Genomic DNA, 18,303 nt, shown 5'->3' with positions numbered 1-18,303 from the left:
TCAAAGTATATGTGCCGAGGAGCTAGGTGCACATTGTCAGGACAGCACAAATGGAGTAGTAATTGTAGATATGTTGTTTTTTATGAAGATTGGTGTAATTGGTGGTCGAATCTTAGAATTCAGAGATAGATTTATGACTGTCATACAATATTTCAATAATTTTGGATACGTACGAATATACTTTTTTGTGCTACAACCTTTCGTTCGGAGTTAATATTGTTTAGTTAGCATGATGTTTAGATTTTAATTTTTTATATATAGTTTTTAATATATATTCAATTGAATGCGTTTATGGATTGTCTATATTATGGTACCAGAAGTTCGTTAAATTATTTTTGAGACAATCCTTTTTAAGGAAATAAATAAATATGGATTATGATACATGCAAGATATCAGCTTGATTTCTATCAATAAATCAAAACTATTTTTGGCAATATATAGCAATAACAGTAATACATTTATCCTGGAGTTTCGTACGTAGGTGTTTGTAATATCTTAATTTTTTGGTTTTTTCCCCACTTTCAGTTCTAATATAATGGTTAAGAAAACGTGTGTGTGTGTATACATGTGTGTGTGTGTAGGGGTTTCGCTTTGACTCGGTGCACTTTTTTCTAAGATGTATTATAACATTTATTTATGTACTTTTCCCTCCACCTCTTACTTTGGAACCCTAAATATAAATTATAATATATCTTTTTTTAGATTTTTATCTCCATGCCTAGCTCGAGCAATCAAGGAATAATAAATATTCCACTCAATGAATGCCTTGGAAAAGTGCTGGGATGAGATGAAAAGGTTTTTTTTAAGCACAAATTCATGAAAAATGCAACTGAATTCAACACGACTTAATGAATCTCTAACATTTAGACAAGCTGTTGATTAAAAGTGATTTTATTTAGAACTGTCGAAGTTTTCAAGAAAAGGATGATAAAACTCAATACGACATTAAAACATGCGACTCACCCCTGATTGGCTACTTACCCTTGATCTAAACTATAAACTCAATACACATTCCACATAACATATGTTTTTTTGTTTTTTTGGTTGTCTGAACCTAGCAAATTAACCTTTGTGGTAAGATAAAAGAATTGCTGGGACTACGAAACATCTAAAGAAACAAATCCCACAAAATAAATGAAAGCCATTAAAACACACACGGGATTTCCCATAAATAAACAACACCAAACACTGTCCTCTATAATTTTAGTTTGACTTTCTGGGCTAAGATGATGATGACCTGCGCCTACGTAGCGAAGGAACGCAAGTGGGGCATCTAATCAGACCGTTAACATTGCAAGCAGTGCAGTTTTTGAACCCGAACTTGGCGGTGTAGATCTTGTGGCTCCCACTACACTGTTCGCAGAGAACAAATCTGAGCCCTCCGCATGTATCACAGGCATTGGTGACAGAAAGCGGTAACCCGCCAATCAGCTTCTTCAAATCTCCACTCTCATGTAATTCGGAGATTTCCTTGACCCCGCCAATATATTTTCCTCCGATGAAAACAATTGGTAAAGTAACTTTTTTTGACCCAATAATCTCTTGTAACTCGTCTAAATACATACCGTCCATCGATAAATCACGTTCGTCTATCTGGACACGAAACCCACGGAGGATGGATCTGACGGCCCTGCAATCCTCAAAGGTTCTGCGGACAATGCGGAGACTAGTAAAGTATAGAATGATGTGTTGGTCCAGGTGGGTTGGCAGTGAAATAGATTGCTTGGTCGATGGGTGTGCATGGCGGTGGGCCCATGAACGGAGGACTGAAGTGGAGATACGGACCCGGTGGAAAAGGGAGGGCGATTTGGGGGAAATGGGTTCGGGTTCTTCAGTGACGAGGGTTTGGATATCCTTGAAGGAAGAGCAACAGAATCTTGGTGACGGAGGTTGTGATCTCGGGGAGGGGGGAAATCTTGAGGGCGATCTTAACCAGTTGAGCCACATGAATGGAAGAGAGGAGCAAGGAAGGTTTTAGGGAGTGGAAGAATGCTAGCGAGGAAGGGTTTGGTAAAACGATGACGGAGATATTGTGATTATGTGTTATTGAAGACGTGACTATATAAGTGCTTTTCTGTTATGGAATTACAAGAAATTAATATGGTATGTTCTTGAATGCCCCCTTTTGTTTCTACTAGAAACTTGGTGTAAACATTGGTAAATCCGCTTGTTTCACAGAGTGATGGCAGGGATTTTAAATCTTTTACCCACACTTACTTTATTAGCATGTAAATTTACTAATTTATAGACATAGCATTTTTATTTTTTTTTATGAAAGTCGTCCTCTATCTATTGATAAGTTTTATTTTTCCTACATATATATATATATAAAATAAACTAAATTAAATCGGTTGGCTACTCAAGGATTACCCAGTAAAAAAATATCGAAGGCTTCAAGGTAAAAAAAATTAATGGGATGACACGTGTAGAAGCTGTACCTGTACCGCAACTAGAATAATTTTATAGTGTTTAAATAATAATTGTTGACATACTATACTATTAATGCTATCCGCTTGATTGCTAGTGTGCTATTATTTAAAAAACAAAATCATTTATAGAGTCTGAGTTGTCATGACTGCAACCAATATCAATGTTACTGTGCTTTTCTGCCTGTTATTCCCATATTTGCCCTGCCTCACCGCCCCCAAAGTTCTCACCACTGAAACCCCACCAATACGTGGTGGCGTTACTATTAATCCACTGAAACCCCACCAATACGTGGCGGTGTTCGCGGCCCGGTTTAAGCTAACCGAACCGATATTTTGAATTATTAGAAATTTTGACCCGAACAGAGCCGGAAACCGGTTCAACCCGAACCGGGTCGGGTCGGGTTTTTTGCTTGAAAACCAGGAAACCCATTGCCTGCACAGATGGTGCCAAAAACTTCACCAGTTCCCCGCACACTCCTCCAGACCATAAGGCTAAAAAAACCATGGAATTCATGAATCAGTAGAGAAAAAGCAGGCAACCCAGTTCAACTTTCAGCATAAATGGTGGGGATCTTACGATTAGAAGGTTGAATAACTCTTTTCATGAGTGGCATGCCCAATTGGATTTGCAATGGCATTGCCAATAGGAAGGCTTGGGGGAGGTGGCGGCAGTGGATGAAGTGGCAAAAAATTCGCATCCACGCTTGTCATGTTTATCCCATGATCCATCTTTTGCTTTGAATATGCAGTCAATGTCTTAGAATCAATATCCTTTCACCTTGTGCCTTTGCAAATGCTTCCAGCCTTCTAGTATCAGAGAGAGAGAGACGGCGAGGGAGGGGCGGCTGAAAGGAAAAAATGATTTAGGTTTAGCATAAGTTTGTATTTATACTTTTGTTTCTTGCTCTATTAAATAAATAAGTTCAAAATAAATAAGGTTGATCTGGTTTGGTTTAGTTCAATTATTTTTAATTTTATAAAACTAAAATCAGATCAAACCAAATAGCTTTTTTAGTTAATAAATTGATTTTTTTAGTTTTTTTCATGATTAATTTTTTTAATTAATATCTTTTATTTTTTTTTTATTTAATTGATTGATTGATTTTTTTAAACATTCCTAATACAATTTAAATATAAATATCAATAAACCTTCTTTTTTAGGATGGCCCTACCTAAAGATGCAAGGGATCCAGGTTATTTTGAACTCGGCCCTGTTGTTACCAAAATAATAGCATCTCACGCTTCGTTATGTCAAACTATTTTTTTAAAATTTAAAAATTATTATCCATGGATTGCTAATATATTTTTTAAGAGAATAATTTTCAAATTATAAATTGAAAATCCGACCCATATCATAAGATAATTTTTAAAAATAAATAATTTATTAAATAATATTTTTAAAAAATATTCAGACGATAACATATTGGATCGATTCACATCTACTTAATTTTTTTAACTAAACTTGTAAGTAAAGTTATGAAACCTAATAATCTTCTGAAAAATAAATTAAAACAAATTACGATACATAATTTCTAATTAAGTTAATATTAAAAAACATAATTTAAAATAAAATATATATTTAATTAAAAAATAACTAAATAAAACTTAAGTGAAGCTAATTTAACTTATCTGAATCATGCAGCCTACTTGATTTGATAACTTTTTATTTATAAAATTATCTCATTTAATTAAATAACAACTAAGGTGTGTGAGACTTTTTGTGTCAAAAAATATTCTTTAAAAACAAATAAGATAAGCTTATGCGACAAAAAAAAGAAGCATCTTTCTATGGTCAAATAACCAAAAAAAAAAAAAAACCTTTAAATGATAAAGGATCAATTTTGTAATTCAAGTGGCTGAAAATGCCTCTAGAAACCAGCGACCAGAGATTTGTTGGAAAGTTGGAGCATTGATATTTATTTTTTGTTCAAAAAAAATAAATTTCAACATAATTTTTATTTTTATTAAATTTTTTTTAAAAAAAACACTTTAAATACCTTTATAAACTCATCTATGACTTTAAAAAAATATTCAAAATAATCCCAAAATTTAAAATCAATTTAAAATAAAAAACTCTTAAGTTAAGTACCGTCTCAAACATTTAAAAAAGCTAACGAACATTCTAGTTCAACTTCTCTTATCAAATGAAATTTGATAACACTGCAATTAAATATTTTTTTTAGTCAAAATCTATTTCAAGCAATAATGTTCTTTTTATTTAATTGAAATACGATGATTTTCTTTTCTATTTTTTAAATAAAGGATTAAAAAATATAAAATATAAAATTAAAATTAAGTTTTTAAAAACTAAAAGAACAAAAAGTTATCAATTAAAAATAGAAGGATGAGAGTAAACTTTTCAAACTAATTTTGAAACTACTATCTATTTTTCTCATTTTGTTTTTCACTTTAATTCCTTTTCTTTAAATCTTATCTTACCCTAGCAAATAAAAAACAATTAATCATTAATTTGATCACACAGGAATGAAATTGTAGAAAGAGAGTTTGATAATTAAAATGAAAAAAATATATTGCAACAATCCATGATAACCTATAAAATAATTTTAGGATATGTCTACGTTGTCATGGCTGATGTGCAGCATATGTTTTCCTGCCTCTAATTAATTTCATGACAACGTAGACATATCCTAGGATTATACATTGCACACCAGCCATGCTTCAAGAAAATAAAAATCACGAGTAAACCTATTCATGAATAAAAGAAAATATCAAAAATGAAATCTAGCAGTTGATACAACACTCATAGACAGTCCTTAATTTCAGGAACACAGTAGCGTTCTTACTTCATAACAATGTTCTTAATTTAACGTTAGCAGGCCAAAGACAAATTATTGGGAAGAGAACCTTGTTCGCTCTTCCACGAGTAATTTTGGTTCCCTGCAGTCTTTCTAAAAACGTCTTAAATCTCCGTGTGCATGGGAGAAATATAGTTTTTGATCTATTGTGAGGAAAAGAGCATAGGGAACCCCAATAACCAATCAAAATTCAGTAGTCCAGAACAGTGTAATACTATAAAAACTGTCCTGAGAAGAGAGGAGATTCCTTTGCTATTTATACTATCTTACCAGCTGGCGAATCTCACAGGAATGTGAACTCCTGCTCTCCAATAAAACAGTAAGCTGCATAAAACAAACATTATGAGTTATTTGTAAAACCATCATCCTAAAAATATCCGAAGACAAAAAAAAATGGTACACATACAAGATGATGACCTATTAATGCATCTTGGCTCCTTTAGAGATGAGAATATCCCCATAAGGCACCTTTTGTTCAACTTTAAGGAAATCACGTGACGCAAGAACTGCATACAATTTATCCAAGTTTCAATCAAATCAGGTCAAGAAAAAAAAATTCACAGGTTTCAGTTAGTTGGAATTATGTCAAGCTAGCATTTGATTTTAAAAATTAAAGAGTAACTGCTGCTGATGACACGAGAAAGAATATACCACAAGTTTGATAAAACAGCAGAGCTGCTGCTTTTGTGTTCATTCCAGCAGCCAGGTTGTTCAGGGATTCTACTTGAGGGGCTCCTGGCGTTTCAAAATGCGTTTTCATTTGCCTGTGCACATTTAAGTATGGTTAATGAGTTTAATGATCATATGACAAACGCAAGAACTAAATAAATTCAACAAAAGGCCAGATAAGAGCAATACATTCGGATAGAATCAGCTATCTTGTCAACAGGCTGACCAACAACATGATGTTGGGTTTGTGTAGGTTCAGTTTCAACCAACAGTTCTGTGGAAAATTTAACAGGGGGAATTAGGATTTAGGTTTTTTGATTGGAAAAGGTAGAACCAAATAGCCAAAGCACCGCAGCCAAAGACATGAATTGCCATGCCATTTACCTTGATCAGGTGTTGGGCCATTCTCAGACAGCCTTGATAGCTCAAAATTTGGATCAGCAAACCGCCAAGGATCCTCTTCAACTACTGTCTCGAGACTACTGCCACTGTGTCTGGATGAGGAATGACGTCCTTTCTTACTTGATCTGTCGATAGTCAGTACATTAAATACCAAATGCATCATTTCTCTTTTATCTGAAGAGCATAATGTGTCTTAACTCTTAAAAGCTAACTCCACAGTGATCCCAATGAAACGTTCCTACACAGTCATTCATCACTCTAGCTAAATATATATGGGTTCCACTAACCGTCCTAAATTGACTTCCAAATAATGTGGTGGAATGCCATGCCCTGATCCAGAGCTTGGAATGGACCCCAATCCATCTCCTGTAATTCAGATCAAGAAACGAACTTTGAGAAGTGTAATCATAATCCTCTAATTACCTTTTAGTCATTATCTAGACAAGTGAAACATATGAAGCAGAGGAGATAGACGCAGCATACCAGAATTCCTAGGTGTTGCCATATTGGCTTCAGTCATCCTCACACCATTGTTCCTAAGGTTGGCTTTTAGTTCTTCCATGAGGATATCCATGGATAGCTCATCATTCACAACGTTTGTTCTCATCTTCTCCATCGAAGTACCCAGTGACTGAGAGCCAACTCCACTATGAACATCATCAAAGGTCTACACTCCAAACAATCAACATAGAAAGGCTATAATGTTTCTACTGAAAATAAAAGAAAAAAGAAGAACCAAGCCACTGCTGCTGGGACTTACATATCCAGTTGGATCTTGATAATTTACTGTGTCTGGTGGTGACGATTTTGATGGTTCTGGTGGCAGTGGTGCAGAAGTCCTTTCTTCTTACACAAGTACAAAACGAATCTCTAATCATTGTTAGGAAAATCTTCTTAGGAGAACAATCTTAAAAGTTACAATGTTTAAATCTCACCAGAAGGGGAGTCATGAGGAGGCTGGGTACTTTTGGTCCAAAGTTCCAGAAGAGGAGCTGGATAATAGATTTCTCTATTTCCATTATCATCAATAAGAACAGTAGGTGGGAGCTCCATGAGGTTAGATATTTTTTTAGTGGACATAATACCCATGCGTGCCTGAAAAAAAAGCAGAATAGGGAACTTATCGATAGAACATCCAGATAAGTTTTTTTCCTTCCCTTTTGCTCTCCATTTCAAAAGGGTAACAATTTCAAGATTTTTAAAAATTTGACGATTACAAGTATCATAGAGCACTCATGCACCCATTCCAATTAGCAATTCTTAAACTATGTAATTCGTATGATGGTAAGTCACAAAGTTTTCCTCGCACAAGCTTAGTTGGTGAACCTTCACCGAAATGTGAATCATATTGGAAATCGAGACCTGACCTTCCTCTTTCTTCCTCTCCTTGAGACAATGTCAGAAGCATTTTGAAGCCATGACTGGTATACATGACCTGGAATAATGGTTTGTTCATAATCAACGGTAGTAGTTGCTTGTCTTCTTGTTTTCCTTTTAATTGGCCTTTGCTTCTGCTGATCCTGTTGCATCCATACTTTGAAGTTTATTGTACTTGTATTGTTCTTTTATTATAAAATGATATTATCAGTGCAGGAGATGTTACAATTAATTACCTGCCTGGCTCCCTTGCATTCATTAGATTGTTGATTGACTTGGAATTCTGGATGATGGTCTTGGTTTTCTTCCGCTGCAGGAAGACCTTAACATTAGCATGTGTACCCAGGTTGATAGTTTCTTTGCTGAATGCTCTATATCAGTATAAGTAGTCTCCGTAAACTTTTAAGCATAAAATCGCTGAAGAGTTACAAATAAATGAAGTTAATGGGGCTAGTCACGCAACTAGTTGACTTGGATTAGGTAGGATCTCAGTGGAAGGAGTCATGCATGTAAATCAAGAATAATTTACAAATGTTACATATACTGGCACATCCGTGACAAGGACCAAGGCATTCTCTCAAATCAAGGACAAAACTTAGAAAGAAGACAACAACAGTATAGCATCTTAATAAATAATAACTTTAATTGGGCATTTGATGATTGACCATCCAGCATGTCAACTCCCATATCTGAAATAATTCAATTGTTTAATGATTGGCTTCTACCCAGAAAATAACTAGGTCATATATACAGGCTTCTGGATTAAAGAGGTAGAAAGAAAAAGGGAGGCAAGGGAATTAGAGAGCCATCCTTTTGATTGATCTTCCTCTCTCTGAAGTACATGTTTAGACATGATGTTTGTGGGTTAATGAAACGATGACATCAAGCCAGTTACAAGCTTCATAAAGAAATTTATTAATAAGTCAAAAACAATAAAACATAAAATAAAATGAGGTGCTGTTTCATTTCCAATTCAGTCTGCAAGACATAATACTTTTAATAAGGTGTCATTCAAGAGCATCCTCTTGTTTCTATCATTTTTGTGTTTTCCTACGATTTGCATACTGATGTCAATGGGCAAGGAGATTGAGACGGTGGATACTATCCTCACCAAGCATATTGATAAATCAACTCAAAAGACTTAAGCTTGAGCTAGCAACGCAAACATAAAATGATGTGCAGCTTAATTATAACCAGGTTCTATCATGCCAGTCATAGAAGGAGAAGGGTTGGTAAAAGGAGAAAGAGGAAAATAGCTCGACTTGGTGGGATGTATATATCAATTCAAAGTGCTTGTCGCATAACCTTCTATTGGAACATATAGATGTCTAAGGACAAAGGTCAATCAAGGTGGAAGTATACACTATATCAACTTCAAAATCATTCAATAAAAGTAATTAATCAAAAAACAAGCAACAGTTGTCTAACATGCATTTTATATTGCTGACCTCTTTGAGCTTCGTCTTGTTCATGTGGGGAGGGTATGAGAGTAGTTGGGATATCCATATGATCTGCTGAAGTGAAGTTCACCTGTGTCTCTTCATCCCCTTCAATATCAAATCTGCCACACCATCGTCCAAGATCAGCATATGAGAATATAATGAAAACCCAATAAGATTAAAGTAAGGGAAATGCCTTGTCAACCACAAGGAGAGAATTTTAACTTCCATGCATACAATTTTACTAGAATGAACCACATTATGCATAGGCAGCGACAAAGCCCCATATGAAAAGCATAAACTAATTATGCAAATCAGAACCGATAATGCATCATGATTGAATTCACCTTTCAAAGCGATTGTACGCATCAGCATCAGCCTGGTATGAATCAAAACGTTCAAATAACGTGATGTTGTCGGCATCAGCTGAAAAGGCATCTTGAGTTAACTTAAGGGAACAATATCAGCATGCCAGAAAACTCACAACTAAAAGCTTGGATGGAGGAGAAGCCGGCAAGTAAAAAATGGAAACCTTGATGTAAGTGATGGGATGCATCTCCCTCCCTGGTATCATTGTTAACAAACGGTTCATCCACATTGTCAAGCCGCTGAACAACATAGAGGGGTCAAAAAGTGATCAGCTGCATACCCTATTTTAGAAGTATTCATTTTAACAACTTTTTTTTTCCCAGCGAGTGCATGTAGTTCTATTACCATTGATATGCTTTGATTCCTTATTAAATCACATGCAATGACTTAGGTTAGATCATGCATAATTGTAAATTTGACTTCAATTTCACTGAATGTAAGATTAGAAATTTATACATTTGACATGCAAGCTAGTGCAGCACCATAAAAGCTGTATTATGAATTCTACCTCAATGACATAATATTAGTATAATCAATGCTAATTGCTATACATCCACAATAATATGCATTTTGTAACATGCACAAGGCATCTGAAGCAAAATCCATAACTGCAACCTAACAGCTTAGACAACGGACTAAACATAAATTTACTACATAAAAGATAAGGCAACTAATTCGAATTTGTGTGGGTTAAAGACCTTTTGCGGCTTAATGCTTAATTGGGTTCGTTTATCAAACACCTTCCCATCAAACAAAATAAGGTCACCATTTGCTCATGCACGATAAAACCTACCAGATAGACAGTCCACAAGTTTTTGTGCGCTAATTTGCCACCAAGTAAACACAGCGTAGTTGACCACAAAAAATGCCCAAGACATAACTTCATATAACTCATTGATGTAGTGTTAATGAATAATGCTGGAGTTGTTTTATGTCTTTTTAAGAGTGTGATTAAACAATGTACCATCCTATAAAAGAAGAAGAAAAAGAAGAAGAAGAATAAAATGAACAATTTACCATGGTGAAATAGGCTGTTTGTTGAAAACCCATGGTGGTGGTTGCAGCATTGGAGTAATTAAGGGATTGCTCAATTTCTCCCACATCTGTTTCTTGGTTCTCTGGTAAAGTCACTGCCTCTTTCCTTCAATCATAGACACACAGCATCACAAAGTAAACAAAACAAAATCCATGCACTTCGACTTTTACTACCCTTGCTTTAGCACCCAAAACTCACACTCAAAATTCATGAAGTATCGTTATCACTGTGAGGTGTGAACTGTCACCGGTGCTACAATGCGCGGAGGTCGTCCCCGTAAATTTGAACTAGTATGAAGTTTTTTTTAAAAAGTGCCAGGTTTTATCCATGCTAATATACGCCACTCCTCGCAAACATGTGCTAAAAAAGCTGATTTAGAGCTTGGATAAGAATTTACAGTGACAGACCTGGCCTGTGATTTTCCCTTAGGAAGGACAGTGGGGTCTGGGGCTACCTTCACTTTCCATGCTTCGTTTATTTCAACCTGACGAAAATCAAATCAAGAAACGAGCGACGCGTCATGAAATAATAGTTGATCATATATAGCACGGAAATTGAAAGGGAAAAACAATACGGAATTTAGATTTTTTTTTGGTTGAATTATATGATTTCAATGTATGTACCAGCAGGCGGGTTACATCATCTGTGAAGAAAAACCAGAGTATAAAGAAGCATTATCAATAAGATTATGAAAATGAAATTCAAGTACTGGTCAATAAAAGAATGAAAGGAGATTCACCATAGAGGAGCTTCACTTTTCGTTCATAGACAATAACAACTCCACCTGAGAGGGGAAAAAAAAAAACAAGAGAGGAATAGAAATGTCTCTGTTACGAACTTAAACTTTGATTAAAAACAGATAGAAGTTAGAACTCCTAACTTTAAATAGAAAGAAAACACTCTTAAATGAGAGAGACAGGACGAGTACCCATGAGAATTCCAGAGAGTCTAAGAGCCATAGGCACTGAGGGATTCAAAATCTCTTCACTGTAGAAACAAGCAAAAATGAGAAGAAAAATGAAGTCCGCCATATCGATTTGAGCGGATTTGGAAAAAGGAAAGGAAAATAGAGATAGTTTAAAAGTAAAATAACCAGATACGGATGATGTTGAGCTTATTGAGCTTCTTTCGGTTGATCTTCGCATGCATGGTTGCAGCCATCCTTCGTCAAACAGAGGAAACGCAGATTATCGTACAAATCCACTTTAGTTAACAGAGACAGAGAATATCATGCAAATACTACACTCCATATTTGCTTAAAATAAACCGCGTCCAGTCGTTCAGTTCAAAAAATGAACCGAAAATCCTTTCAATATAAGTAATCTATATTCACAATGAATACATTCCTTGTTTTTCCAGAAAAAACAGGGTAATTATGTAAAAAAAAAAGATAATCAGCAGAAATAGAGCGTTCCTGAGTATCGTAATATTACTAATCACTTCAAAAAATAAATAGAGACAAATGCATAGAACAAAACAGAATTAAAATCCTAATAACAGCGAAGCAAGCAGCTTATAGAATTAAAAAAAAGGTGAAGAGGAGATCACCATATCTGGCCAAGAGGTGCTTTGCGAGCTAGAAGCTGGTGTGAGTAAAACATTTTTTATTATCAGGGAGGATTTCACTCTGAAAACAAAAGAGAGAGAAGAAGCTTAAGAGAGGATCAGAGGTATCGACAATGGCGTTTTAAATAAAAAACTAAGTCGTTTTGAAAGAGAGGAGGGGGGGAGCTAACTGTGAATAGAAAGAGGTGAGTGTGGTGTGTATGTGTTGTTTCTTTTATTCTCTTTGAAACGGAAGGGCATACCAGCCTTGGCAGCTGAGAGCGTTTTTTGCGGGAAGGGAAGAAGAGTACGATGGAATGTTCCTGGCGATAAATTTACCTGCCTGTCATGAAAGTTTATGCGCTTTTTAGAAATTTGGAGCATCAAATGTTAACACGTGGGGGTGTTTAAGTGCCTGTCTGTCACCGGCTTGCTGAAAATGAAAAGGCTCGCTTATAACGACTCTGGGTTGTTGTTTAGAAAAATGGTCGTGGGCTCCACCGGATCAGCTTGCTTTACACACTCTTTTTGCTCGGTGGTCTGGTGCAGGCAATGAGCAATTGAGCATATCACAAATTAATATTAATGATCAGGATGATGAATTTATGATCCTGATTTTAATTTTTTTCTTTTTCTTTTTCTTTTTCTTACATGTTATTTGAAAAAATTAATATTTTAATAGAAATGAAACAGTTTCAATACTATTTATTTAATTTTAGAATTTAAAAAGCTTTAAGCAACATGATTAACTTCTACAACTAATTAAAATTAAAGTTTTTATAACCATCTGAGCTTGCTACACAAAAGATGTAGTCCTAACGACATGAAGTTATTAGCAGCAGGGTTATGAAACGAAAGGGCAGGCACCAGGCTAGCGATATCGTTTGGCTTACAAGGTATAAAATTATAATGTTGATTGTTTTTATATTTTAAAAGTATTTTTAAAAAATTTAAGAATATTTTATTTTTAAAAAAATTAATATTTTTTTAATTTTTTTAAATTATTTTGATGCGCTGATATCAAAAATAATTTTTTAAAAATAAAAAAAATATTATTTTGATATATTTCTGGATGAAGATAACTTTGAAAAATAACCATAACCACACTTTCAAACAAGCTAATCTGTTTTGGGTGCTAGGGTTGTGTTTTTTTAAAAAAATATTTTTTATATATATGTTTAGACTATTTTAATATGTTAATATTGAAAATAAATTTTAAAAAATAAAAAATATATTATTTGAATATTTTTTTAAGTGCAATTTTACTATAAATTTTAAGAAATTTTGATTTTTTTTAATGTATGGTTTAGAAATGCAATTATACGCTAATCAAAATTTTTTTATTATTATAATATACTAAAATTAAAAATTTAAATTTAATTATATATTTTTTAAAAAATAATTTTAAAAAACACCACATGCAACTCTAATCTCAGTGATAGCTCCAGGCCCATCATCCGTGATACAGCTAAAAGAAAGCCATATACACATGCATCCAAAATCCACTGTGACCCAATTCAAGCCCAGGGCCGCGATTTTTTCGTTAATTTTTTGCACTCATATTGCAATGATATAATATTAGTTTACTTGGTTAAAATAATAAATATTGTAAAAGTATCAATAATTTATTTTTTAATTTTAATTAATTATCAAATGTTTTTTTAGTCTTTTTATATAGATGACTCGCCATTGATTAAAATAATTTCTTAAAGTAATTTTTTAATTTATTATAATTTTACAAAAAACCAACATTAAAAATTAAAAAATTATTTGATTGGAACATTTAAAAAATATATAAAAATAAAAATAAAAAGTTTATATACTCGAAAAACATAAAATTAAAGCTGGGTTACAAATAACAATTAAAAGCAGATGATAGTTCATCAAATAACAAAAAAATTGACACAGAAGGGCAAGAACTTCGTTGAGATCAATTAAGAAAAATAAAATTAACATACTCAAATTAATGAAGAAGAGAAAAAGGTCTCCAGACAAGAGTACCCCTACATATTCACATGCACTGATCATCAAAAACCACACAAACTTCACTGCCTGTTACCAACAAGACACCACTCCTCTCTCTCTACTCCGCACACCTGCAATGGAGAGACTGGTAGAAATGTTAGACCCACAGGAACGCATAAACTTCTTTCTCAATCCCAAATGCCGAGCCACCGTTTGTTACGCAAAACACAATTCCTTTACTTGTTTTTTTCTTTCGTGATTAATGTTAGTTTCTCTTAAATAATATATATTTATACATTGCATATATAGCTGTGATGAGGAGCGTCAGCTTGTTTAATCACTCAAAGTTTAACCTGTGATTTTACTGTAAAAATATCGAGCCCTTACATTTCGTTGTTCTGCTTTTACCTTTCTTATAGTTGATTTTTTCTTGCTTTTCAATTGAAACAGCGCATAACAATGCAGGAGGGGGTTCTGGGGATTCTACAGTGTGGAGAACCCAGTACTAATGGCCGCAAGACGAGGTGAACTAGCGAGTCTTGAATCATTATGGTTTCACAACCGTGCACGCAGCAGCTGTGAAAGGGAGCAAGGACATAGTTTCGATCGATGCTTGTTGAATTTGGAGTAGATTTAGAATGCCAGGACAATGAAGGTCATGCATGCCCCATTGCATTTGGCAGTGGAGGGTGGCGACGTAGGACGGTTGAGGTGGTGGTCGGCAAGGGAGGCATTGTTAAGGCCAAGAGCAGTCGAGCTGGTGCCACCCTCTCTGTATAGCTAAAGTCATCGGTTATTAGGGGAGCACAAGTCTTGAGGGCAACACTTTACAGTCTCATTCTCAACTCGAACTTTTTATCATTTTCATATCTGATAACAGAGGATATGGGGATCTAGAATGGATCATGCAAGGAAATTACGTTGTGGAACTTCGTTGTGTATGCTCATGGGGAAAATTAATTATCAATTATCAATTATAAAAAAAATTATAATTATCCACTCTAATTAGAAATGAAGAATTTGCAGGTAAAATGTTTGAATTTTACGAAGACAACATATCTGATACTATACTATAATAAATAATTTAAATTGAAATGGTTAATTTTATTTGAAAAAATTAAAAGCCATTTTTGTGTTTCGGGTAAAAAACTACACAGCAATTGGCATCTCCAACTACAAACAATGACAATATATCCAGTACTGTAGAGGTTATCTTCAATGAAAATATTAAATATAAAGATATTATATAAAAATTAACTAAATTAATTATATTAAGATCAGTTAAAGTAAGTGGTTGTATTAATATTAAATATATTAAAATAATATTTGTTATTGGAGTAAATATATATAAAAAGTTATATTTGTAATATTTAAAATACAGTAACATGCAAGGAATGGGTCCAAAACTGGTGCTGTGATTGACAAATCACTACGACAACAGTAACATGCAAGGAAAATCTCATTAGTCTGGGGCCCATCCATCACTTCTTAGTAATATTTTGCCTGCGCTAGCTATCTTTTACTGGGTTTTCATTCCTCACCGTCGTCAGAAACGGAAAGACCCCAAAAAAAAATGCAACCATTCCCCACTCTGTTTCTTCTCCTTTTCCTCACAGTGTCCCTTCCACTGACACACTCCACTTCACCAGAACGCTTCTTCAAACCATCCTCACCACCTCTGTCGTCATCGCACAAACCCAAACCCAAATCCAAAGAATACTTCGAGCTCACCCATCCTCTACCGTCCGATCGTTTGAAGCCATCATGCGAACTTCACATCATCCAGCATTCATTTGCCAACACAATGAACCAGCCTCCTTACTCCACCCCATACTTTCCACCATTCCAATGCCCCCCTCCTTGGTCCCACGTAGCCCTCGAATTCCACGTCAAATCCAAAGGTGATCAACACGACCGCATCTCCGCCTTATGGCTCGGTGGCTCCGAGCTCCTCCGCACCAGCACCGCCGAACCCGGAAAACGCGGTATCTTCTGGAAGGTTCGAAAAGACATCACTAGATACTCCTCTCTCCTCCAACAAAACAACCTTAACTTTACTGTCATGCTCGAAAACATCGTTGACGATATCTACACCGGCGTCTACCATGTTGACGTCACTCTCTATTTCTACACGGATAACGCCATCAAGGTTCCGTTCACGGGTAAAACTCAAAATCTATTTGCTCCAGCTTTACAATTACCCTTCTTTGGAGACAAGAGCATGTATGACCCACCAGCTGATTTAATAATTCCGATTTCAGCTTCCGATAGCACTAAGGGTTATTGGTTTATAGTAGAGGGAGATTTTGATGTTAAGTTTGAGAAGGTTAGATTTCCGTTGAATACACGGAAGGTCGTTTTGGAATTATACGTGTCGTTTCATGGAACTGATGAGTTTTGGTATTCGAATCCGTCGAGTTCTTACATTAGAATGAATAACATGAGTAATCCGAGGGGTAATGGCGCGTTTAGGGAGGTTTTTGTTTCAATTGATGGGAAATTAGTAGGATCAGAAATGCCATTTCCGGTGATATTTACCGGAGGGATTAATCCTTTGTTTTGGAAACCTATCGTAGCAATTGGTGCTTTTAATTTACCTTCGTATGATTTTGATTTGACGCCGTTTTTGGGCATGGTTTTAGACGAAAAAGATCATGTTTTCGGTGTTGGAGTTACGGATGGGATTGAGTACTGGCTTGTTGATGCGAATTTGCATATCTGGCTGGATTCATTCTCGACTATTGTGGAAGCGAAGAATGTTGTGAATGTTTATCCTGCATCAGAAATAAGTCGTGGTGAAGAGTTTCAATCACTTGATGGATCGTTTGAGATTAAGGCGGAGAAGTTTACGCGAATAGAAGGGTGGGTTAAGTCGAGTTCAGGAAATTTAACTACTAGTATATTGCAGGAGGTTAAGTTTAGGAGCGCCATAAAGTTCAAAAGGAAGGGAACTTATAACACTGTTAAACAGAATATCGAGGTGAGAAGAGAAGCGAGAGTGTTGAATGATGTGGGTGCATTGGTTAGTCGTGTTATTGTCAAGAGAAAGTATCCTCTTAAAGTGATTACTGTCACTCTCCCTGGGTTGAAGAATGATACTTTCATGCTTGTTACTAATGTTACTCATGCAGTGAATGAGAGGATTAAAAACGGGAAGTTGTCAAGCCATGTTATTAACAAACAGGTTTCCAATGGTTGGATGGAGGTTAGGGATCATTCTGTTCTTTCAGGTGAAGCGATGACGAATCAAACTTACGTTTGCAGGGACGAGCTAGGTTGCTATGTTAGGACTGTTGGAACACTGAATGGAAGACTCGTCAAAGACGATACTGCTTATGCCTGTCCATCACTTATGTAATGTAATCTGACTACGTTCATTTTAATGTTAGTTTCACTTGTATTAAAATTTCCAAATAATCTCTGCCTGCTGCATTTGTACATGTCCATCTTTTCATTAATAGAAATTTCTGGTGTCTATTTCGTTGCAAAATTTCTTGTTCAGTCAATCTTTGCTTGTTTTGGAGTCTTTTCGGGTGCTTGTTTCTTAACATAACATAGAGCTGACTGATAGCCTATGCAACCCCTGGTGCTTCTGTGTCCAATTAAAGCTGTAATGTCCTGGAAATACTTGATTAGCTATTGTTCCCTGCCATTCTATGTGAATTCGGTACATTCGTCTCGTTGATGATTTTTCGCAGATTCTCTTAAGTCTTACTATACAACATATGCAATTGATTCAGGTTTTTATGCTCTGATTATTGTGCATTGATAAATCTTTACTTGCGAAGAAAATTGAGCAGACAAGTTGTTATGTTACAACCGTAGGTTGTCTTCTTAAGAGATTAGTAGTCATCAGTAAATGATTAGAAGGGAGATGATTGTGTAGATGGGGGGAGAAGTGATGAATTAACCAATCTGCTTGGAATGGAATTATCTAGGAAAGTGGTGAATTAACCCATCTGCTTGATAATTTAATTGTGTAGATGGGGAAATTGTCTCGATGAACTAATCTGCTCGATAATTTAATTTAGTTATTCGGTTATATAAAGATGTCCACGCACCGAAGAAAGCTGAACAAGGATATCCTACCTGCCTGAAAATGATATCCTACCTGAGCTTGGGGGATTCCACCTCTGTGTGTGTGTGTAATGTAGGGAAAAACCATATATTGACTGCATCGATAATGCCAAGAGACCAGCATCTATATATGAAGCTTCATGGAACTTGCGCCTATTGTCAGGATTCCCGAGCTATTG

At 35.3% G+C, this 18,303-nt stretch overlaps 3 protein-coding genes across 3 annotated transcripts; 1 reads left to right on the top strand and 2 right to left on the bottom strand.

The window, feature by feature from the left end:
- Positions 1-875: 875 nt before the first annotated feature.
- LOC133706058 (uncharacterized protein At5g39865-like) lies at positions 876-2,256 on the bottom strand. The gene has a single exon (XM_062131574.1). The coding sequence runs from the start codon at positions 1,945-1,947 to the stop codon at positions 1,222-1,224; it is 726 nt and encodes a 241-aa protein (XP_061987558.1). The 5' UTR covers positions 1,948-2,256; the 3' UTR covers positions 876-1,221.
- A 2,922-nt stretch (positions 2,257-5,178) lies between these two features.
- LOC133704108 (sister chromatid cohesion 1 protein 1) lies at positions 5,179-12,290 on the bottom strand. The gene is made up of 21 exons (XM_062128859.1): positions 12,086-12,290; positions 11,631-11,699; positions 11,466-11,524; positions 11,277-11,321; positions 11,161-11,180; positions 10,945-11,021; positions 10,519-10,642; positions 9,665-9,740; positions 9,480-9,558; positions 9,142-9,254; positions 7,930-8,003; positions 7,684-7,836; positions 7,252-7,411; positions 7,077-7,162; positions 6,800-6,983; positions 6,604-6,682; positions 6,299-6,441; positions 6,104-6,188; positions 5,897-6,009; positions 5,663-5,751; positions 5,179-5,569 (listed from the first exon to the last, which is right to left on the bottom strand). The coding sequence occupies exons 1-20, from the start codon at positions 12,136-12,138 to the stop codon at positions 5,666-5,668; spliced, it is 1,878 nt and encodes a 625-aa protein (XP_061984843.1). The 5' UTR covers positions 12,139-12,290; the 3' UTR covers positions 5,179-5,569; positions 5,663-5,665.
- Positions 12,291-15,562: 3,272 nt separating this feature from the next.
- LOC133704852 (peptide-N4-(N-acetyl-beta-glucosaminyl)asparagine amidase A-like) lies at positions 15,563-17,537 on the top strand. Its single transcript, XM_062129868.1, has one exon. The coding sequence runs from the start codon at positions 15,621-15,623 to the stop codon at positions 17,403-17,405; it is 1,785 nt and encodes a 594-aa protein (XP_061985852.1). The 5' UTR covers positions 15,563-15,620; the 3' UTR covers positions 17,406-17,537.
- Positions 17,538-18,303: the final 766 nt, after the last annotated feature.

Source organism: Populus nigra, chromosome 10, assembly GCF_951802175.1.
Source record: "Populus nigra chromosome 10, ddPopNigr1.1, whole genome shotgun sequence".
NCBI classification, from domain to species: domain Eukaryota; kingdom Viridiplantae; phylum Streptophyta; class Magnoliopsida; order Malpighiales; family Salicaceae; genus Populus; species Populus nigra.
Note: the sequence above shows the minus strand (reverse complement) of the source record. Positions and strands in the feature narration are given on the sequence as shown.